This window comes from Acinonyx jubatus, chromosome B1 (genome assembly GCF_027475565.1).
Source record: "Acinonyx jubatus isolate Ajub_Pintada_27869175 chromosome B1, VMU_Ajub_asm_v1.0, whole genome shotgun sequence".
Taxonomy (NCBI): domain Eukaryota; kingdom Metazoa; phylum Chordata; class Mammalia; order Carnivora; family Felidae; genus Acinonyx; species Acinonyx jubatus.
The window spans coordinates 147120258-147143983 of NC_069382.1; the positions used below are offsets into that span (position 1 = coordinate 147120258).

General features: G+C 37.5%; 1 protein-coding gene across 3 annotated transcripts in view; it reads right to left on the reverse strand.

Moving 5' to 3' along the window:
- Window positions 1-23726, reverse strand: part of STAP1 (signal transducing adaptor family member 1) — a 54642-nt gene that overhangs the window by 8781 nt on the left and 22135 nt on the right. For all 3 annotated transcript variants that reach the window (XM_053217285.1, XM_015074506.3, XM_053217284.1), the window contains exons 5-10: window positions 20006-20119; window positions 17470-17526; window positions 14362-14534; window positions 12749-12877; window positions 4876-4945; window positions 1063-1159 (exon numbers count right to left, since the gene is read on the reverse strand). In XM_053217285.1, the coding sequence (XP_053073260.1) occupies window positions 1063-1159; window positions 4876-4945; window positions 12749-12877; window positions 14362-14534; window positions 17470-17526; window positions 20006-20119 (640 nt within the window). The remainder of the gene's footprint in view (window positions 1-1062; window positions 1160-4875; window positions 4946-12748; window positions 12878-14361; window positions 14535-17469; window positions 17527-20005; window positions 20120-23726) is intronic.

Genomic DNA, 23726 nt, shown 5'->3' on the forward strand with positions numbered 1-23726 from the left:
CTATACAGAGTGAGACACTGTACTAGATAATTTTCTTAAATTTCCTTCAGGTTCTGAGTTTCTTTAATTATTTGGCATCACAGGAATCATCACTATGTTTGCCACCTTGGACTTTTAAACTTACTGGCTTTTGATATTTAACCAGACTTTCCGGATATGCCCCGATGCAGGCAGCCAAACAAAGTTGTTTTTCCTCATAATCTGTAGGAATGGGGACTTCCTTTGATAACTGAATCCAAACAAGCTGGAGATATTTTCTCTCCCCTGCCCATAGCTTTTGTCAAATGACCATGTGTACCAGGAATTGTTTCAAAGGACACAGAGAAAGGTTCACCTTCAGCCCCCTCCTGCCCTGCTAAATCTGGACTGCAAACAGGGCCAGTTTCATGGTCATGAGAACTATGCAATTGCAATGGGTCCCATTCTTGGTTTAATGATCTGTTATCACTGCTTTGAAATTTTTAATAGTTTATGAACAAGGGGACCCACAAATTCTGTAGCCAGTCCTGACTACAATTTTTATCTATAGTTCCTCACCACCCACTCCCTCCTTGTTATTTTAGACTGACTCCTGTCTTTAGGTGGAATAGGCCTCTCTCTCAAGTCCTCTACTGCCTAATGGCCAATTCCCTTAGCCTCTCCTTAATCATCATACATTTTAATCTGACTAGAGTATCTGATATTGTTGACAGATCATACTTTTAAATTCTCTGTTTGGTTTCCATGACTCTATGGAAACCATAGAGCATGGTTTTCTTCTTATCTCTGAACTTGTTTGATAAAGCCAAGTAGAATAATGGATGAAATTAGTAGTCACATTACATGCCTTTGGGCTTTTCTCTCTCTAGAATGGGCCAATACTCTATCCACTAGGATATATTGGTACTCCTTTTTTTTCCACAGGGTTAGTGACAAAATGGCATCCAGATCGATAAATTTAAAGGCTGAACTACATTCCTACCTGGCTGGTATTACAAATCATATACGGTGGGTGAGAGTGGGGGCAGGGGGTTATTGTTTTGTTTTGCTTTCCTTGACACAGCAATGAAGTGAAGAACATACCAAGGCGTTCATCAGTTGAATATATAAATGGTCGTAAATTTCCTCGAGTCTCCTTCATGAAATAATCAATGACGCTGAACAGGTTTGGGAGCGTTACCTGTTTAAAGAAAGTGAGAGTAGGCTCAGTGTCATCTGTGTAAAGATAGAGTAAGAGAAAGCTCGCGTGAAATTTAATGAAGACTACTGTGAATTTCCTGATCTCTAGAAAAACACATCAATACCTCACTTCAATGAGGTATTGAATGAATGGCCAAGGTTTAACTACCCATGCATTGTATTTCTCTTTTATAATATCTAATTCCCTGTTGAGAAATTTCCCTTTTCCCATTTGGATACATTTTGGTGGACAATAATTTGGTATGCTGCTTTTCCCTAGTTACCAGATAAGAATGTGACTCAGGCTAGGCCAGAAATTTGAACTTGAGTAGAGGAACAAGAAAGGATAGTAGATTCCTAATTAGATGGTTCTTACTACAGTTGACCCTTGAACAACAGGGGGTTAGGAATGCCAACCCCATGCACTCAAAATTCCATGTTATAATTTTCGATTCCTCCCAGAATTAAACACTAATACCCTACTGTTGACCAGAAGCCTTACCAATAACATAGTTAACACATACTTAGTATATTATATGTATTATATACTGTATTCTTCCAGTAAAGTAAGCCAGAGAAAAGGAAATGTTATTAAGAAAATCACAAGAAAAATATATCTACAGTACTACTCTTTATTTAAAAAAAAAAAAAATCCACATGTAGGTGGACCCAGGCGCTTCAAACCCATGTTGTTCAAGGGTCAACCATACAAGTAACTGCTTCCTAGTCCCTGAAGGTCTTCCAGCTTTCCAGTCATTTTATATGCTTCCTATGTTCTTAAATAAATCCTTTTTTGCTTAAGTTACTTATTTGGTTTCTTCCATTTGAAAACAAAGAACAGTTAAAGCTGGAAAATTTAGTACTTTAATATCTCACTGGAACAGGATCATTTACTTGACTAAGAGTAGCTGAAAAGTGTTGCCACCCCCAAGCTAATATTTTTACTTTTTTTCCTATAATTTATTTATTTTTTATAATTTACATCCAAGTTAGTTAGCACATGGTGCAACAATGATTTCAGGAGCAGATTCCCTAAGCCCCTTTCCCATTCAGCCCATCGCCCCTCCCACAACCCCTCCGGTAACCCTCTGTTTGTTCTCCATATTTATGAGTCTCTTATGTTTTGTCCCCCTCCCTGTTTTTATATTATTTTTGCTTTCCTTCCCTTATGTTCATCTGTTTTGTCTCTTAAAGTCCTCATATGAGTGAAGTCATATGATATTTGTCTTTCTTTGACTAATTTCACTTAGCATAATACCCTCCAGTTCCATCCATGTAGTTGCAAATGGCAAGATTTCATTCTTGTTGATTGCCAAGTAATACTCCATTGTGTGTGTGTGTGTGTGTACACACACACCACACCTTCTTTATCCATTCATCCATTGACAGTCAGGCTCTTTCCATATTTTTGCTATTATTGATAGTGCTGCTATAAACACTGGGGTGCATGTGCCCCTTTGAAACAGCACACCTGTATCCCTTGAATAAATACCTAGTAGTGCAATTGCTGGGTTGTAGGATAGTTCTATTTTTAATTTTTTAAGGCACCTCCATACTGTTTTCCAGAGTGGCTACACCATTTTGCATTTCCACCAACAGTGCAAAAGAGATCCTCTTTCTCAGCATCCTCATCAACATCTGTTGTTGCCTGAGTTGTTAATGTTAGCCATTCTGACAGGTGTGAGGTGATATCTCAATGTGGTTTTGATTTGTATTTCCCAGATGATGAGTGATGTTGACAAGCTAATATTTTTATAAAAGTAGGGGCGCCTGGGTGGTGCAGTCGGTTAAGCGTCCGACTTCAGCCAGGTCACGATCTCGCGGTCCATGAGTTCGAGCCCCGCGTCAGGCTCTGGGCTGATGGCTCAGAGCCTGGAGCCTGTTTCCGATTCTGTGTCTCCCTCTCTCTCTGCCCCTCCCCCGTTCATGCTCTGTCTCTCTCTGTCCCCCAAAAAATAAATAAACGTTGAAAAAAAAAAAGTAAAATCAGGTTAAGCCTGAATATCCCTGGTAACCTTGAAAAAGAAAAAGAATTCATAGAATGACAATCTGGTTGAGGGGTAGTGTTAGGGAGTGTGGAAGGTGAAAGAACAATCCAGGGGATTGTTCAGGCTAATTATGGATAAACGAGCCCCAGTTCACCAGTCACAGAGGTACATTCTTATTCCTGATTGCTTCCAGTCAGTTGGTATTTGGGTTATCCCTGAGCAATCTAGTTCTTTGTTTCCTTCATTAGAATTTTTTGAAAAAGCCCTGGCAGTCATGGATGTGAGAACTGAGAAGCTTTGAGAGACATTTATGGCAAAGATGTAAGTGGGATGTACAAATCGGCAGCTTCTCTCCTTTTGGCAAAGGTCACCACTGCATGCAAAGAATTATGGTCTAAACATTAATAATTCAACCATACAGGGGCGCCTGGGTGGCTCAGTCACTTAAGCGTCCGACTTCGGCCCAGGTCAGGATCCCATGGCTCCTGCGCTCGAGCCACGCATCAGTTTCTCTGCTGTCAGTGCACAGCCAGCTTTGGATCCTCTGTCCCCCTCTCTCTGCCCCTCCCCTGTTCACGCTCTCTCTCTTTCAAAAATAAACATTAAAAAAAAAATTCAACCATACTGTCCCTTTCTCTATTTGATTAACACAGTGGGCCTAGAGAGGCAGAGGCATTAAGAAGAACTTAATTTTAGAGAAGTTAAAATAAGTATCTTCAAGACTCATCAGTTCCATTTATGTCATATCACTTTTCAGGTCTGATCTTCCCTGCCACTGCAGCCTAAGATCCCACAACTATATTCCCTTTTCTGGCATCCGGGACCATAGCCACATGACTACATTTTCATTGGTTGAGATGAATGTAAATGCCAGTTTTCTAACATCTATAACAGGCATTACCTCAAGGTAATGGTGAAGATGAAATTAAATGGTATCCGGGTGGGGTGGAGGGCGCCTGGATGGCTCAGTCTGTTAAGTGTCCAACTTCAGCTCAGTTCATTATCTCATGGCTCGTGGGTTCCAGCCCCATGTCAGGCTCTGTGCTGACAGCTCAGAGCCTGGACACTGCTTCGGACTCTGTGTCTCCCTCTCTCTCTGCCCCTCCCCTGCTTTCACTCAAGTCTCTCCCTCTCTCACAAAAATAAATAAACATTAAAATTAATTAATTAAATGGTATCGGTAAAGTACTTAGCTCTCTAATACAGTGACTTTGTGATTCTGATATTATATCATTAGCCCCATGGTAAGTTGGTTGGGATAACAGAGGGGCTGCAGATCAAGAGCAAACCATTTCTTCATGATTATGTTGCTATTATGACAGGCATTTCTGAACTTCTGCATGATGGGTATAAGAGGACTAGGCACGCACAGAATTTTTCCCTTTAGAAATAAGTGCATTGAAATATATATAGTTGGAGGATGTACAACAGATGTTTAACAAAAAAATATTCTCTCCCTGAAGCAACTCTATTGATAAAGAGTGCAGAGAAACAAAAGTAGAAAGAATTCTTAGCAGATTATCTTCTACTGTGCCACATCCCCCTGCGCTTATACCTCACTTCTTACCCTGACATTTGCCACGTTCAGGCCTCCTTAACATGGCTGTTTTTCACCAGCACTATGTTCCTAGGCAAGGGGTCTACTTTTCTACCTTTCTTTGAATTCTATAAGGTAGATTTAGGGAAAAGCAGAAGAAAATTCATCAAAAACAAGGAAATAGCTACTTACAGGTTTTTCCAGTTCAATGGTGTAGTTTTTTCCTACACTCATCACTTTGTAGTGCTTGATTCTTGGCATGCTAAAATGAAAAAAAAAAATGTTACTCTCCATTTGAGTATATTACTGGATCAAATCAAACTAAAGGGAGTATAAAATATCACCTGTACAGTAAAACCTATGTATCCATTCCCATAGTTAGGAGAAAAAAAAAAGGTTTTATTTTATTATTTACCTGGTTCTGTATGTCTCTTTTGGGGGGTTATATGCTAGGGATATAGGAAACCTGAGTCATTGAGTGGGTGAATGAATAACTAAAAAAAAAAAAAAAAAAAAAAAAAAAAAAGGAATCAAGAACAGAAAATCTTTCAGGCTCTGAAATCATTTTTTAATGCTAATAATTTACAAAGCAGGCAACATTATAAGATCCTATGTAGGCACATACAAATCAAATATATATCCTCTATAATAAAAGGGAAGTAGAAAAAATTGCTGAAAGCAAATTACTTTCTACCCCACCTTATCGCTATCCTAGCAGAAATCCCTGAATGGCTGTTCTTCCTGCTAGCTCATATACCACTCTGGATATCCACTAACTTCAGGACTGACTTAGAGACAGGGAAAATGCTCAGTATTAGGTACTATACGAATGTAGGAGACAATGTAAGTACAGCAGAGGAATCATAATGCGATTCCTCTTCTGTGGTCACATAGCACTCTAAATTATTACCACCACAAACACATGGTATTTTACTGACTAGAATTGCTTAAGAACAAGAAGCACAGAATAGAAATTCACCTTTGTCTTCCAGCATTAGGCACATGATAAATATTTATGAAACTGAAGTTTCAAAATATTGCAAGCTCACCTTAAAGTGCTCTTTGATAGAATTAATTTATATTGAGAGAAGCCGTAGGTTTGCCTTGAATTCCCTTGATTCATATGACAACAATGTCACAACTAGGGCTTCTTCTAATGTTGAAAAGTTAAAAGCATTTATTACACTGCCATTTGCTTGAAAGAGAAACTAATTCAACATCACACAGAAGCAGTCTAAAAGCTGTCTACCAGGTTAAGTTTGTTAGCAGGGCCTCCCTCCTTCTTTCTTCTTTTTTTTTTTTTTATTTTTTTAAGTTTATTCATTTATTTTAAGAGAGAGCACAAGCAGGGTAGGGGCAGAGAAAGGGGAGAGAGAGAATCCTAAGCAGGCTCCATGCTATTAGCATGTGGGGCTTGAACTCACAAACCGTGAGATCAGGACCCCAGTGGAAATCAAGAGTCAGACACCCAACTGGGCCACCCGGGAGCCCCTCCCCACTTCTTCCTAATCAACCCTCTCTCCATTTCCAGGTCACATGTCTCTAGGACTGAAGTACACTTCTTTTTAAGGGACTTTTTCCTCATCTACTACTATATGCAAATATTCATTCTCTCAATTGAATATCACATTGGAAAATAGCTAATACTTTTATTCCAGTGGCTTACTGTAGAGCTTTACTTTTAAACCATTGCATAAAGCCTAACAAACCCTCTCCCCTTTGAAAAAAATTAAAATTAAAATTAAAAAGTATTCTTTATTGCTGAACTTTCAGGAATCAGTAACAGACTGGTGAAGGAAACATTTTTGGACAGAGGTACCTTCTTTTGGGGTGGTTGATTCTAGCTTTATTTTTATCTCTACATGAAGAGATCTTTATAATCATATAGTTACTTTTGAAAACTCTCACCCATTCCAATTAGAATTCCTGTGTTCCTAAAAATTCCTGTATTATTCCTTGGAATAACTGATAGAAAACTTGAAGGGCATGATCTTTATAACAAGAAAGTTTAGGTTCACATTGTGATTCTATTGTGTAAGCTCTCACCCTTCATGTTTTCATCTATAAAACGGACATGGAAATGCCATTCCTTACAGGGCTATTGTAAGTTATTGTCTGAGAAGTCCTTAGTACAACGTCTGGCACATTTAGACATATAGTAAATCATAACTATTTTTGATACTTTTTAAATTTATCATTTTAACTTAGTTGTTTCTGCAAGGCTCAACTGCTTCATTTGTAAAACATGAAAAAAGAAAAAAACTGTTCGTTTTTATTGTTCCTGAAGGAAATGCTTGTCAAGCACCCAACACAGCACCCACAAATTGGGACAATGATTTTTGTTATTAATAATAGCCACTATATCATCATCATCATCATCATCATCATCATCATTATTCATGACAAAACTGTGGGAGGAAGGGTAGCAAAGATGAGCAGTGTCTCTTGGAGCTTTTGACTAGAAGGACTAAATTCTGAAGCAGAAAGTTAGGAAAAAAAAATTCCATTGAAGTCATTTAGGGTTTGAGTCTCATTTTAGACTTTTGTTTTTCTTTCATACTTTGTTTTGTTTCTCCAAAAAAATCAAGACCGAGGAAAAAACAAGATTGATAACATGTGCTATATTGAGGTTTCCTGACAATGACCTCAAAAAAGAAGGAACCTGTCTTTTAACAAGTGTGTGGCTTAAATGTGGTATAAGTACTTGTTTTTTACTTCTGACCCCAATTTTTTACAGGAGTTAATTTGGGGTCAATATTTTCTGTTTCCTTGGCTAATGGATCTCCAAAGTGTGTTTACTCCTAGCTTGCCATGTAGTCATAACAATTTTAAGAAAACAAAGCCAAACCACTAAGTTTGTCGTAAGAACAGCTCTACCTCTTATGAATTCACACACCACTGGGCTGGCTAAAGGTGGATGGTATTTTGTATCAAGAGAGGAGTCACCTGATACTTTGACACTGAATGACTTTAGCTTCTTCCGGAGAAGAATCAATCTACCCTCCCACAACTGGTTTGTTAACAGATGGAGATAATTTTACTTTCAAGTACTGCTTTGTAAACTAGCCTGTCCTTTTCAGCCAGTGTTTTGCCAGATACACTCAACTTAAACTTGCATACCTGCATATTTCTCCTATAACCTATAAGACAATAAATTGGTTTTGTGGGTTGTTACTCACCTATGTTCAGGTGCTTCCTAATCATCTAAATTTTTGCATTAAGCTTTACATTAAATCTTTACATTAAGCTCTACAGTCTAACAAGCTAACATTCTACTACTCTCTACAAGTGCTATCCTCTGTTAAACAGAAGATAGAAATCAGGCACTCTGAAAGTTCTATTTTGAGGCGTTAGGCAATGCACAGAACAGTCGCTAACATCATAGATATTTCTGACTCATAAGGAAAACTGGTACAACAACAGTTCAAATTTTTCTTATCCATTTCCAACCACAAACTATTTCCCTGAGCCTAAGTGAGCATATAGTGACTGTAGCATTAGAATGCTCTACTTTGACCATTCCCCTCACTCTTTCTAAATATGAACTTTGGCGGGGGGGGGGAGGGGGGAGAGGAGGAAATGTTATGTTTTTAGGACCATCAGCTGTACAAAGGCATGGATTTCTATATGAATTCAAACTGGAAATAAGCTTACTAAAATTAGAATTATGTAAGTTTGATATGAACTCCTTTGCCAGACAGGAGTTTAAATACAGACAAATATAAGTAAAAACTATGGCATGAAGTTCATATCCTAAGTATAGAAACATATTGCATTTGGTCACAAACCACACCTACAGCAGAAAACACTGTTATATCTTGGGAGGCCTGGGTGGCTCAGTCGGTTAAGCGTCCAGCTCTTGATTTTGGCTCAGGTCATGATCTCACAGTTCATGGGGTCAAGCCCTGTGTTGGGCTCTCTGCCCTGACCTCAAAACTTGCTTGAGATTCTCTCTCTTCTCTCTCTCTGCCCCTCCACTGCTTGTGCTCTGTCTCTCTTAAAATAAATAAATAAACTTTAGGGGTGCCTGGGTGGCCAGACTTGATCTTGGCTCAGGTCATGATCCCACAGTTTGTGGGTTCAAGCTCCGTGTCAGGCTCTGCACTGATAGCTCAGAGCCTGCTTAGAATTCTCTCTCTCCCTTTCTCTCTGCTCCTCCCCCACTCATTCTCTCTTTCTCTCTCAAAATAAATAAACATTTTTTAAAAGCTTTACAAAAACAGACACATAGACCAATGGAATAGAATACAGAACCCAGAACTGGACCCACAAATATATGGACAACTAACCTTCAACAAAATAGGAAAGAGTATCCAATGGAAAAAAGATAGTCTCTTTAGCAAATGATGCTGGGAAAACTGGACAGCAACATGCAGAAGAATGAACCTGGGCCACTTTCTTATACCATACACAAAAATGAATTCAAAATGGATGAAAGAATTAAATGTGAGACAGGAAACCATCAAAATCCTAGAAGAGAAAACAGGCAACAACTTCTTTGACCTCAGCTGCAGCAACTTCTTACTTGACATGTCTCCAAAGGCAAGGGAAATAAAAGCAAAAATGAACTATTAGGACCTCATCAAGATAAAAAGCTTTTGCACTGCAAAGGAAACAATCAACAAAACTAACAGACAACCAGCAGAATGGGAGAAGATATTTGCAAATGATAAAGGGCTAGTATCTAAAATCTATAAAGAACTTATCAAACTCAACACCCAAAAAACAAACAATCCGGTGAAGAAATGACAGAAGATATGAAGAGACACTTTTCCAAAGAAGACATCCAAATGGCCTACAGACACATGAAAAATACTCAACATCACTTATCACCGGAGAAATACAAATCAAAACTACATTGAGATACCACCTCACACCAGAGTTGCTAAAATTAACAGCTCAGGAAACAGATGTTGGCGAGGATGTGGAGAAAGGGGAACCCTCTTGCACTGTTGGTGGGAATGCAAGCTGGTACAGCCACTCTGGAAAACAGTGTGGAGTTTCCTCGGAAAATTAAAGATTGAATTACCCTACAACCCAGCAATAGCATTACTAGGAATTTATCCAAATGATACAGGAGTGCTGATTCAGAGGGGCACATGTACCCCAATGTTATATAGCAGCACTATCAACAATAGACAAATTATAGAAAGAGCCCAAATGTCCATCAACTGATGAATGGATAAAAAAGATGTGGTATATATATATACAATGGAATACTATTTGACAATGAAAAATAATGAAATCATGCCATTTGCAACAACGTGGATGGAATTGGAGGATATTATGCTAAGTGAAATAAGTCGGAGAAAGATAGATATCATATGTTTTCACTCATATGTGGAAGTTAAGAAATTTAACAGAAGACCATTGGGGAAGGGAAAGAAAAAAATATATATAGTTACAGAGAGGGAGGCAAACCATAAAAGACTTTTAAATACAGAGAACAAACTTAGGGTGGAAGGGAGTGGGGGGGGGTGGGGAAAATGTGTGATGGGCATTGAGGAGGGTATTAATTAGGATAAGCACTGGGTGTTGTATGTAAACAATGAATCATGGGAATCTACTACTCCCGAAGCCAAAAGCACACCGTATACACTGTATTTTAGCTAACTTGACAATAAATTATATTTAAAAAATAATAATAAATAAATAAAAACAAAAGAAACAAAAAAATTAAAAAGCTTCAAAAAATAAACTTAGAAAGAAAAAAAGAAAACACTTATTTCTGATAGCTCACATGTATGGAAAATGCAATGCAAAAGTTGGGGTAATCTAGACCACCTTAAAGAGACCAGGCTGCTTTGTGCAGGAAACATACAGTCTTTAGAGTCATTAGGTCTCCAGACTTTGTTCATTTTATACAGAATAATAACACAGCGTTCACATACTGATGGATCAAACACTCAATCCAACCAAGAATAAAATGAAGGAAGAAAAGCTAATCACTCTCTTGTGTGATTTAGCTTTCAAGCAATTAAATTTCTTTTTTTAGAAAATCTGAGAAATAGATTTTAATTCAGTTTTATATGCTCTTCATTTTTAAAGTGAAAGTAAATTAGTTAAAAGCATTCTGTACTCTATGTGATATTCAATTGCCCAAACCGTGAAAAAGGACAAGTTTCTTGACCAAGATTTACTCAACAGAAAAATTCACTTTTCTCCCAGGGACGCTTCTAAGCCCCCCTATATTTAATGGCAGTCAATTTTTATTTCTTCTGGATTTGTTTCAAAATAATCAATTAAATTATAAATCAAATAAATTAAAATTGACTAATCTGTGATATTCTACCATACTAGTTGAAAATACATCAACCCCGGGGCACCTGGGGGGCTCAGTCACTTAAGCCTCTGACTCTTGATCTCAGCTCAGGTCATGATCTCAAGGTTCTTGAGTTCGAGCCCCACATCAGGCTCTGTGTTGATGGTGCAGAGCCTGCTTAGGGTCTTCTCTATCCCTTTCTCTGACCCTCCCCTGCTTGTGCTCTCTCTCTAAATGAAATATAAATAAACTAAAAAAAAAAAAAAATTAAAGAAAATACATCAACCCCAAGTGTCAGGCATTATAATAAAAAATAATGAAGCCACAAGAACATTAAGTTAACATAGATATTCATTGTGGAAAATGACACATGCACGGAGTCTCTTCACACACAGAACCAGGATCTGATCTGCCATCTATCATTCTTGCCATCTATTCGGTGCACATGGCTGAAGTATAAAGACAAGTCCCTGTTTATATGGAGTAATTGGCAAGTGATTAAGTTGATTGGGCCATGGCTCACTGTAATTATTTTCTCTTTACTGCCTTTATTCATGGTCAGTGTCTTCATATTTAATATTTACAGTGGGCTGGTAGATAATGTTACAGCTAAAATAATTGATGGAATATTATCCCCACAAAGAATAATACATTCAAGAATCAAAGTTCTGTTTATATTTTTATATGAAAGATAATTACTTATTGAACATTTTCATTTAGGATAAAAATCTGTATTTTAATTTCACTATCATTTATTAAAGTGTTAACTAACCTAGAGTACCTATTGAAATGTGAGATTTCATGGACCCTGAGAGCTGGAGTGGACCTTCGAAGATCCAACCACCTTAGCTACATGGAAAAATCAACTTCTGTATGTGTTACTGATCTCATCAAAGGTAAGCCACTTTACCAGAAAGAAATTATTCACCTTTCCAACAGACTCCTAAGCAGTCCTTTTTATAGATGTCAGATTATGTCACGTCTTCATTCATCACGGTCTAGTGACCTCTCATGTCATTCAGAGTATATAACCCAGGTCAGGTCCCTACAATGACCTGTAGGGTTTAGAGTAATTGGTCCCCACCCCCACCTCTCATCTACCACTGTTTCCTTGTTGGCATCACCAAGCAGCCTCTTTCTGTTTTTGAACAAACCCAGACTTCTGCCTCTGGGCACATGCACTTGCTACCGGAAATGCTCTTGTCCCAGACCTGGACAAGGTTTGTTCCCTCACTTCCTTCAGGCCCCTGCTTAATTAAATGTCAGTTAATAAAGTAGGCCTTCTCTGACCACTCTGTATGAAAACAACAATAGCAATAAGAAAACGTTTCTCTATATATCGTCTCCGACAGTTCCCATCTCCCTCATCCTCTTTTATTTTACTTCTATAGACCTTATTACCATATATGTGACTTTTTAGTTATGCTATTTATTTATAGTCCATGTTTCCTTACAAGAATGTAAACTCCTTAAACCAGGGATGATGTTTTGTTCACTACTCCATCCTCAGTACCTATTACTTGGCCATCTAGTAGTTGTTCAATAAATATTTGTTGAAATGAATGAACAATAGAACTATACTCAAGATCAAAGTAATTTGTCCATTCTTCTTCTTCCCTGCAGTAAATATTAGCCTTGGCTCAGTCTTTAGCATTGTTTCTATAACATTCTCTCTCTATTCTTGTGTTTCTATCTTTAGCCCCAACAAAACACACAGCAGCTGCTGATCTTGTGTGACTTTGCCTTTTAAAGTGATACCATGCTTTTAACAATTCCATATTTTTTTTTTTTAATTAAACATACTCTATCCCCTGCCGGATAGTGATGGAATAGTTTTTGCTGTCACTACCAGGCCTCAGGATCATATTTCCCAAAGAAGGGTTCTTCTCAAGCATCTCGATTGCTTCTTTCCGGGACACTGCATAAAAACATCTATAAAGGTGAGATGAAAAACAGGATTTTTTTAACTGATGAAGATCATTACTTGAAAAAGATGCTTCCAAAATAACTCTAAGAGCTGTAGTGATTAATTTTTCTTAATTTAATTCCCAGTTTTATTCCTACAATTACAATGATATAATTACTGTTATTACAAGCCTGGGGCACTATTAAGCACACTTATGCTTAATTAAGGTCTTTCTTCCCTTATCCCTCCAAACCTCTTTCTTTAACCAAAGAGGATCTGAAAAGTTACCTACTGGTCAGTATGTAATCACCATTACCATTTGAAAATCTAAAATAAGAATTAATAGTATATCTCCAGTTCATAATCTCAGTTTATAATAAGCTCTTGGATAAATAATACTGGTTGGTGGTTTCTCTTCAGGGATACAAAACATTTCTATAGATGGTTCTCTTCTATGGTCTCTGTTTTAAATAACTGATATTTAAGGGCATATCTGAATCTACTCCTTTTAGTATAATATGGCTTTCCAATGGCATTGATGCTATTTTAATGCATAAATCTTTAAGAAAGCACTTCTCATTTTCATAATAAATTTTGTAGTCAATGAAAAGTCTGGGTTTTTTCAACAGAGAAAAATATGGCAAGATATGCAATTACCCAAAAGGTTAACAGTGAATATCTCTGTGTGGTGGGAAAAAGAATGGTTTTAATATTCTTTTTATCTATTTGTAAAAATACATATTACTTGTTTTATTGAGGAAAAAAGAATAAGAGGCAGTTTGTGTGACTTTTAACCTATCAGTCCTTCAAATGTCACTGGTTTCAGCTGAGAGTGATGGTAGGCAGGTGTCAGCACTTATAGTACAGCTAGACTGTACAGAGCAGAACCTGATGTTGCAGGTGGTACCAGCGTAAGTTTCCCTGACAAGAAGACCTCGACTTCAGGAGGAAAGGGATCCCAATCTTAGCCACGCTTTTCAGCAATATAAGAGTGAAAAATAAGGATGTTGCTGGATTCAGCCTGTCTGTGCCTCTTCATTTTCCCACCAACATCTTCTACACTGTTCACAGGGCTTTCCTCAAAGTACAAGCTCAATCAGTACTCACTGATTAGACAACTGAATAGAACATTCAGATACTTGAAACTCTTTGGTCTAATTTTCTGACAGAAAAACAGTCAACCATGGAGTTGCATGGTTAAAAAAAAAAACCAACATCTTTTCCTTCCTTCTACATAGCAGTTTTTATTTAGGGCTGAGCTTTGGAAAGAATATCTATTTGGTCTAAAGGTGTGGGTGGAAGGGGATTTCCTGTGCGGTAAAACCTGCATTTTGAATTTTGGTGATCATGACATAGAAGAGGAAATGTGGCATCTACTCCGAGATCTAATGTTCATCCACAAGACAGTTTACTATCCCTGGTTTAATGAGGTCAATGGCTCACTCTCCTTGATAATTAGAAATTAATATTAACAATCTAATAAACAAACTAGAGTTTGTGGTACACTTACACTGGCATAGGGTTCAGTACATCCACATAATCTTCAGTAGGTTCCTGCTCCTTTTCTATAGCTGAACTCGGTATCCGCTCTGTCTCAATCCTCCTCCTTTTCTCTCTCTCTAGGACTTCTTGCAGTCGAATTACTTGCCCAGGAAGGAGTGACACGTGTAGGGGAACTGACAGCTGAAACCAATTAAGTCAGTAGGCAAACAAGAAAACAGAGTAACTAAGTGATTTCAGCAAAGAGGAGACCGCTGTGGTCCTAAGGAGCTTCAGTTATTTGACATGGATGGAGAGGATCATGAATAGAGGATCTTGGTGTCTTAAAACTGCCTTCAAGGTGCACCTGGGTGACTCAGTCAGTTCAGTGGCTGACTTCGACCCAGATCATGATCATGCAGTTTGTGAGATCGAGCCCCACACTGGGCTGTGTGCTGACAGCTCAGATCCTGGAGTCTGCTTTGGATTCTGTGTCTCCCTCTCTCTCTACCCCTCCCCCATTCATTCTCTGTCTCTGTCTCTTAAAAATAGACATAAGAAAAAAAAACTGCCTTCAAGCCAACCACAAAGCTTTAACTTGCACAATGTGCCCAATCTTCTTCCTTCTTCCTAGAACTGTTCCTTTTGGCCTGGCACATAGCAAAGTCTACCCACCTTGCACTACAGGCTAATTCAAGTAACAACATATCTCTCATTTTTCATTCTGACCTCACTAGTTCTTGCTGCCAGTTAAGTCCCAAAGTACCAGTGAGGTGCCTTGCTGTCCCACAGCTAACCTGGAATTCGCTGCACCAGCCATATGGCAACATAGAGTTCAGATGGAACTATTCGTTAGATGACCGAGCATCTGTAGCCAGAGGTCTAGACTTCGGTGTATCTGTGTGTGTATTTCAAATTTTCATTCACACATTAGGATTATGATACTGTTGTACTTAGTTTCTTTTAGCCTTCTCTAGAGATGTATTTTGGATTGAGTAACCTATACCCTCCTGATATTCGTACCCCTCATTTACATCTCCTTATGGCCTATTTACATGTGCTTATTAATTCCTATTGTTTATATCTTATATATGTGCATATATGTGTGTTTGTGAAGTTTGAAATAAAAACAGAATAAGGGTACACAATAAAAAATGATTAGAGACTTTTTCTGGATAACTTAGCTAAGCTAACTAATAATCAGTACAGTTATTTCCTTATATACCAATCCAGCAAATAAAATAATAGAATGAGGAGAAACTAATGAGGAAGGTATTGCTTATTAATTGCCTATTATGTCCCAAGCATTGTGCTATTGCAAATCCTCACAGCAATACTATAAGAGAGGTATGTTATCCCTACTCTACAAATAGGAAAAAAAAAAAAGGTTCAGGAGAAAGAAAAAGGTTCAGAAAAGTTAAATAACTAACAGGGTCACATAGCTAGAAAACTGTGGACTCAAACTCCAGTTTATTTAATTCAAAAGCAAAGTTTCTTTCTTTTTTATCTTTTCATTTCTTTTCTTTTCTTTTCTTTTCTTTCTTTTCCTTTCTTTCTTTCTTTTTTTTTTTTTCTGCTCTTTCAACTACAGTCTATGTTTCTCGAACTTCTGGTAAAGCTGTCCTAACAACAGTATGGTGTGAATGTACACAGAGTGTTCAGGGAACCTAGTAAAAAACAAAATTCATACAGCACAAAATTTAAGATAACTGTTCTTCTCTTGGAAATTCACATGAATTTTATTTTGCATTCTGTAATATAATTATGTACATTTTAATTAAAATAATGCTTTTTATCCTTAACTTAAGGAAAAAAACTAAAAAACAATTTCTTTTTGCCAAAACATAATTAGTGTACCAGGTAGATGCACCCCAAGGCTTTCCAGTGGTTTTGGTATTCTCTTTGATACCTACTCATATACCCTTGGGATACTTGTATCCCAATATAAAAGTGCTGTGTCACACAAAGATGCTTTTTCACAACATCACTGGACTTCCCCATTGAGTTTCTTCCTCCACACAAGTCAAAATGTCTTTCACATCTTTAACTCGTCCAGTTTTCTAACCTCCTAAGACTTCCCTACATGGTAGCTGAACGTCCAACTTTCACCTGTTATTGGCTGATATAAAAAGCCAGCATCAGAGCACCTGGGTGGCTCAGTCAGTTAAGCATCTGACTCCTGGTTTTGGCTGAGGTCATGATCTCACAGTTCATGAGATTGAGCCCCACTTTGTGCTCTGTGCTTACAGAATGGAGCCTGCTTGGGATTCTCTCTCCACCCCCCTCTCTGCCCCTCCCCTGCTTGCACTGTCTCTCTCTCTTAAAATAAATAAGGAAACCTAAAAAAAACCCAGCATCCATCATCTCAGTAAAGTGCAGTGCTTATCTCATGTGACTGCAAAGCCTTTACTTAGGAACTCGCTTTGGATAGTCTGTACTTACCTGACTTCTTCTCTAAAAGTATCAGAGAACATGATCCTTCTTTGGGGGCTGGCTCTTAAAGTACCTAATGTTTATAAGACAGTTGCTACAGAAGCTTCACTTAAAATAATGGTAGACATCCTGCTGCAACTGTTAACTATAAGCAGATCTTACTATTTGTCTCTGAGAAGATGCCATGGGAGTTGAACAGGTAAGCATCCTTTTGTCTTAAGACTAACTAAACAAATGTTTAAAGGTGAATATTCATTTTGATGGTCTTTCTGTTATATTGTTTATGTTTTTCATAAAATTCATCTCCGCATTTTATAAATATGTATTAAATGAATAAGAAAGGAATTGGAAAGTATTTTAGATGATGCTATATAAGCTGTAACTATCAACATATACAAAGAACCATTGTGTCAAAAGACCAAAAAGTAGATCTCCCTGACCACCTGTTACTCTCTAGCTAGCACATGGCCTGGTTTATTTTCTTCATAACAATTATCACAATTTTAAACTATTTTGTTTATTGCCTTTCTTCCTTTCCATCCACCTCATACAAATATAGATTTCATGAGTAAATGTACGGGTATATATCTGTCTTTTTCAATTCTTGTATCTTCACTTTACCCTTTTCACTCTGTATGGTTCATAGTCAGTGTCCAGTAAATATTTGTTGAATTAATGAATCAATCAAAAGTAATGTCCTTCCTACCTCTGTTACTGTAAGAATGAAGCCTCTCCACTCTTCCCCACTTTCTGCGTTTTCTGTCTGAAGATGAAAACAAAAACATAAAGAAGAAAAGACATAAGTGTGAACATTAACACTTTTATTAACTTCAGGTAATTTTAGAATTTCATATGATTGTTTCATAAGACTCCAAATGTGTAAGCTATCAAAACCCAGCAAGGTTGACAAAATGCATATCTTTCTATTGAAGCACGTTGTTTTAAAAAGTCAGTTGTAATTTTTAAAGCACTTTAAATTAGTTGAAAGGAAGAAACAATTCATTTTCCTTTTTGTTTAAGACAATGTATATGTTATGAAATTCCAAAACTATTTTCTTTTGTCAGAAGTATATAGCTTCAATCTATCTGCTTACCAAACAAGTAAAATCATACACATTTACTTTTAAAAAAGTAAATGTTATTCACTTTTTTCTGCAATGTGTGAGTTAATGGTTGATCCACCCCACTGGTATTTAATATTGACTGGCTTTAAGTTTGCAACCAGGTAAGACCAATATAGTTAGTCCTTAAAAATTTCCAATTCTTAGCTCTAAGTCCTACTAATATAGCCAACATTTATTAAGTATTTATAAGGGGCAGCTACTGTTCTAAGTACTTCACACATTAAATGATTTAATCTTTATGGTAATTCTGCAAAAGGTACTTTAAGAAATTTTTATTTTATAGATTTGCTCATTTAACATATTTATTGAGTACCTTAAGGGCTAGGCACTATTCTAGGTACTGGTTCACATCAGAGAACAAAATACTAATCCTTGTTCTGGAATTTTGGATCTAGTTATGGAATAATATATCATAAGTAGAATAGTAAGTAAATATTGTAGCGTCAGAAGGAAATAAATGGGAGAATAAAATGTAGAGCAGGGTAATTGAGAATTTCATTGAGAATGTCATTAGGGGCTAGGGGAGAGGAAAAGGGTTGCAATTTTAATAAAATGGTGCAGGTAGTCTCAGTAAGAGAGATACATCTGAGTAAAGACTTACTTGTGGATGAAGAAACCAAGGCATAAAGGAGTTAAGTAACTTGCCTACAATTACACAGCTGATGAATAAAACAGCCAGAATTCAGCCCCAGACATATGATTCCAATCTCGTGTTCTTTATCCACCATATCAGAATCATCTGGGAAGTTTGCTTAAAACAAAAAATCTGGGGCCTAGGGTTAGGGGTAGGGCCTAGATTTCCTAACTAGCGATTCCTAGTACAGTATTCCCCCTTATCTATAGGGATACATTCCAAGACCCCCAGTAGATGCCTGATATCGAAGATAGTACTAAACGCTACATATACTATGTTTTTCCTGTACATACATGCCTATGATAAAGTTTAAATTATAAATCAGACACAGAGATTAACAACAGTAATGGAATAAAACAATTATCACAATATTCTTCAATAAAAGTTATGTGAATGTGGTCTTTTTCTCAAAATATCTTATTGTGCTGTACTCACCCTTCTTCCTGCAATGGTGCGAGATGATAAAATGCCTACATGATGACATGAAGTGAGGTGAATGACGTAGGCCTTGTGGTGGAGTGTTAGGTTACTACTGACCTTTTGATAAGGTCAGAAGGAGGACCATCTGCTTCCAGGCTGCAGTTGACCACGGGTAACTGTAACCACTTTAAGGGGGGGAGGGGGACTACGGTACTGTAAAGATTCATGAGCAGTGCTTGCAAGGCCAACTCGAACAACTTCTTATTCAATTGCAACAATACATTTAACACTGTAATTGTTGGTTGACTTTAACTGGCTCGCTTTGAATGTCAATTCAAGAAAAACTTTTTTTCTGTGCAAGTGCTAGCTGTACAGTGATGAATTTAACAAACAAATTTCTGCTCGTGTGGGGCTTAGAGTTTTATGAGATTAATACCATCTTTCACAAACGGTGTATATCTAATACACAGTTCTTTTCTGAATTTTTCTATTGTAACAGTAATGTTCTTTATAGTTTTTTGTTTTCCTTTTCTAGCCCAGAATCCAGTCCAGGATCACACACTGCATATAGCTGTCATACGCCACAGTTTCCAAAATTGGACACAGGTGTCCGGCCTTCCTTTGGCTTTTCTCACAGCGATATTTTTGAAGATTACAGTACAGGCCAATTGCCTTGCAAAATATCTCTCGATTTGTGAAATGTGGGTTTGTCTAATTCAGTGGTTCCAAGCATGTATCATGTTGGACACGTCTCAGATTCATCTGGGAACTTGGTAAGTATCAACTCAAGAACAACTTCTTAAAAACACCAGGTGGGATCTCTGACTTTGTCAGAGGACAGAAGTGTATGGTTTCAATGTGCTTGTATACTAAACAAGTGGACAGGCCCTTTCAAATCCCTATTTGGAAAACTGCAGTTTTTGGCAAGAGGCAAGAAATACGAACAAAGAATGAGACTTGGCAGGTCCTCTTACGATTCCTCTTTACCTCAGCCCAGTGGGTTGTGAAGAGGCGAGTGCTATTTATAACAACTTGTTTCCAACTAATTGCGTCTCCTCACTCACCTTCAGTTGCACTTCCTCTTTTGGTAAAACAAGGGTGAATTTTGCGCAATTCTTTTCGGTTGAATTCTGGTCAGTAAGGCATGTGAGGTCTATTATGTCTAACTTGTCAACATACTGCAAAGATAAGGAAAATCTCATTAAATTGTTCCATGGGTAACATACATTAGTTCTAGAAAGGAGGAACATAACTGATTTGGACCTTGCATGAATCTTGGCTTTCAACTGGGCATCGCAAGCCTTCTGAACTCAGAAGGCATTTGGAGATGTATTCTGTGATGGTGTGCTGGACCTGGCCCACATGACTTTGCAAAAGCTGATTCTTTCATTTTTAGGAAGTTTGCAAGCCAGTCACTAAACACAGCTGTTAAAAATTAAATTATATAAACATACAATTATATTAAAAACAAAGGTAACTAAAATTCAAAACTCATTATTTTCTAATTATATTACTACATTGTATTTGCTATGCCCTTGAGGTTATTTACATCCTCGTTTCTGTTTGAGGGAAATACTATCTAACAGTGTATTACCATACCTTTCTTCCCAATTCAGGAAAGTCACATTGATAGTTTAAAATCAGCTGTGGTGGGAGTATTTACACCTTGGAAATTGGTAAACCTTACAAATTAGGGCTTGATTTATTGTTTTGTTAATTGTCCTAGGAGCCAGCAATTTTTTTTCTGCAAAAGCTAGATAGTAAATGTCTCAGGTTTGCAGACCACACAGAGTCTCTGTTGCAAATTCTTATTGTTTTCATACAACACTTTGAAAATGTAAAAAACATTCTTAGCTCATAGACTGTACAAAATCAGGCCAGTGGCTAGATTTGGGTCAAGGGCCACAGTTTGCTGGGCTCTGGGTAGCAAAGTGAGGGGTAAAATATTAATAAAGCAGATAAAATGTTAAAGTTTCTTGTGTTTGAAACTTTTTCATTGTGAACAGAACAAAAAAAAATTGACAAAATATTGTCCCATGATTCAGAAATTATCATGTTGTTTAGCAAAGAACTTACCCATGTCATTATCAAAATAGGTGAAGTTCTAACATACATGATTATTGCTTTGCTTTCCTCTTATCATTAATGTAAACAAAAATATCAGTCGACATTCATATCAAATGTCACATTTAGTGACAAATTTATTAGGGAAACAGCAGATTGGAAGACAACTGCATTTGTCAAATCATGATTGAATTGCAATTTTAGTTGCCTGTGGATCCAAGTTCAGAAAGATCAATGAAAGTATCTGTGAGAATCAATTACCTATATGGAAACTATAATAAAAAATATTGTAGGGGCACCTGGGTGGCTCAGTCAGTTAAATGTCTGACTTTGGCTCAGGTCATGATCTCACAGTCCGTAAGTTCGAGCCCCACATTGGGTTCTGTGCTGATAGCTTGGAGCCTGGAGCCTGCTTCAGATTCTGTGTCTCCCTCTCTCTCTCTCCCTATGCCTGCTTGCACTCTGTCTCTCTCTCTCAAATTAAACATTAAAAAAATTTTTTTAAGAAAGCAAATATTTTTAAAAATTGTATAGTTTATTTTTTCAACTTTGTGCTACACATTCTTTATATCAGTAATATTTATAATAAAGTTGTATACATATATTCATACACATGATTTTTTCAAGAATGCTCTTCTTCAACATTTATCACATCGTTGGTTATAAGGATCCTATTAAGAAATTCCTCTCTTAGCCCAATACAATTAGAATATTTCTTCTGAACAACTGGTATATATGGGCTACTCTGTATGCAGCTGGTCAGATCGGACCTGTTCTCTAGTGTGGGAAGATCAAATCCACCTCCAGTAAGTATAGTAGAGTTTTTATGGCATAATTTTTTTTTCTGAATTAGCCTCATTCTTGACTTTTTTATTTTCCTCTGTTTTGCCCAATAGAACTTATTTTACTAGGTTCTGCTTTGTGTCCTTATTTTATTTTTCTGAATAAAGTAAGGCAGAAAAATAAGTAAGTAAATTTTTTTTCCAGACCTATTTCTATAATGATGAAGTTGTGGATTCGTTTGGGTTGACCTATTTATTTTCAATGGACAAAGAGCAATTAAAAATGGATGGAAAGGTATAAGGGAAGCAGGACAGAATTAAAAAAATTGCACACAAATCTTTTTCTGATGGATTGTCTAGATTAAGCTAAGTAAACTTTGCTGAGACAAAGGAGGAAGCAACAGAGGAGGAAGTGGCCGAATTAGATAGAGTGCTGATCTATTGATTAGAAGAAAGGAAGTTTTATCTTTTTTCTTTTTTAATTGTAGGGTTGAAAAGAGCCTTAAAGGTCATCTGTCTAATCCAGCTGCCATCTGATGCTTGAATCTCCTCCACGGCATCCCTCCCTGTAGCCATCCTGTCTATGTTGGAATATTTCAAACAACATGGAACTTATGCCTCTATGCCATTCTGCCTGCTAGCAAGGCACAGTCGTTCCTCCAGTTAATTTCCATCCAATGGTCCTAGTCCTCTTTCTCTGTAATAACATGAAACGAATTCATTGACTCTTTCACATGACCTCCTGACAGTCTTTCAAATATGTCAAGGCAGCTTTAAATTCTTCCCTACTATAAGCTGAATTATCTCCACTTCTCGCCTGTTCTATCTCTATTCTTTCTCCTGAGACTATCGCCCCCTCCCCAAATTTCCTAAAGTCTGCACCCTCTTTTAACAAAATGGGTAGATGGACAATTCTGCAGTATTTCATTGTAACAGTCTGTTCATGGCATAGTGGTTAAGAATGCTGGCTCAGGAGCAGGACCTGGATGGTACCCCTTTCATTAACTGTCTGATCTTGTACAACTTCTGAATCCCTAAACTTGACTACTCTCATCTATAAGTGGTGATTAAAATAGTATACCACTCAGAAGAGTTGTTATGCGAATTAGATGAGATAATGTCTGTAAAATGCTTGAATGCGTGCTATGTGGCAGCTCATCTCTCAAGTCCTTAAATTCATTATCTCGTCTAATCCTTTTGATAACCTCATGTAATGGGTGATTCTTTTTATCCTAATTTTAGGGATTTGGAAATGATGTTGGACAAGATCTTTTATTTGCTTCCCTGGGTTTCCTTTTATCCCTTTACCACACAGTGCTGTGCACAGGAGAGGGACCTGTGGGGACAACATCAAGGGTCCCTTTATTCCCATTGGGTTGGACCCTAGTTAACACTGGCAGGAGATCAGAAGCCTGAGGAGAGTGAGGTATTTATGCAATTGCTTCCTCAGTCAAAGATCTTACTCCTCTCAATGTAGTCATCTTCATACACTTCTGTTCACTCTTCTCCCACTTTTTTTTTTTTTAATTCTGGGCATCAAAGTAGGGAACTGTTCCTAGCCTCAGAGTTCTATTCTATCCTTTGTAGTTTTCCTATATCCTGTCCACTACCTTGAATATAGCATCTTCATTAAGCTCTCTTCAAAAATGCCCAATCTGAGGGGCTCCTGGCTGGCTTGATCAGTAGGGCACGAACTCCTGATCTTGGTTAGGGGCATATGTAAGTTCGAACCCCACGTTGGGTTTAGAGATTACTTAAAAATAAAATCTTAAAAAAAAATGCCCAATTTGAGATGTCATCTGTTTCCTACCAGTTCCCTGTCTGATATACTGACACAGACAAGTTCGGTAACTAGCCCAAGATCCACAGTTCACAGTGGCAGAGACAGGATAACAAGCCAGGCAGTCTGCCTGAAGACCAGGCGGCAGTCACTAAGCTG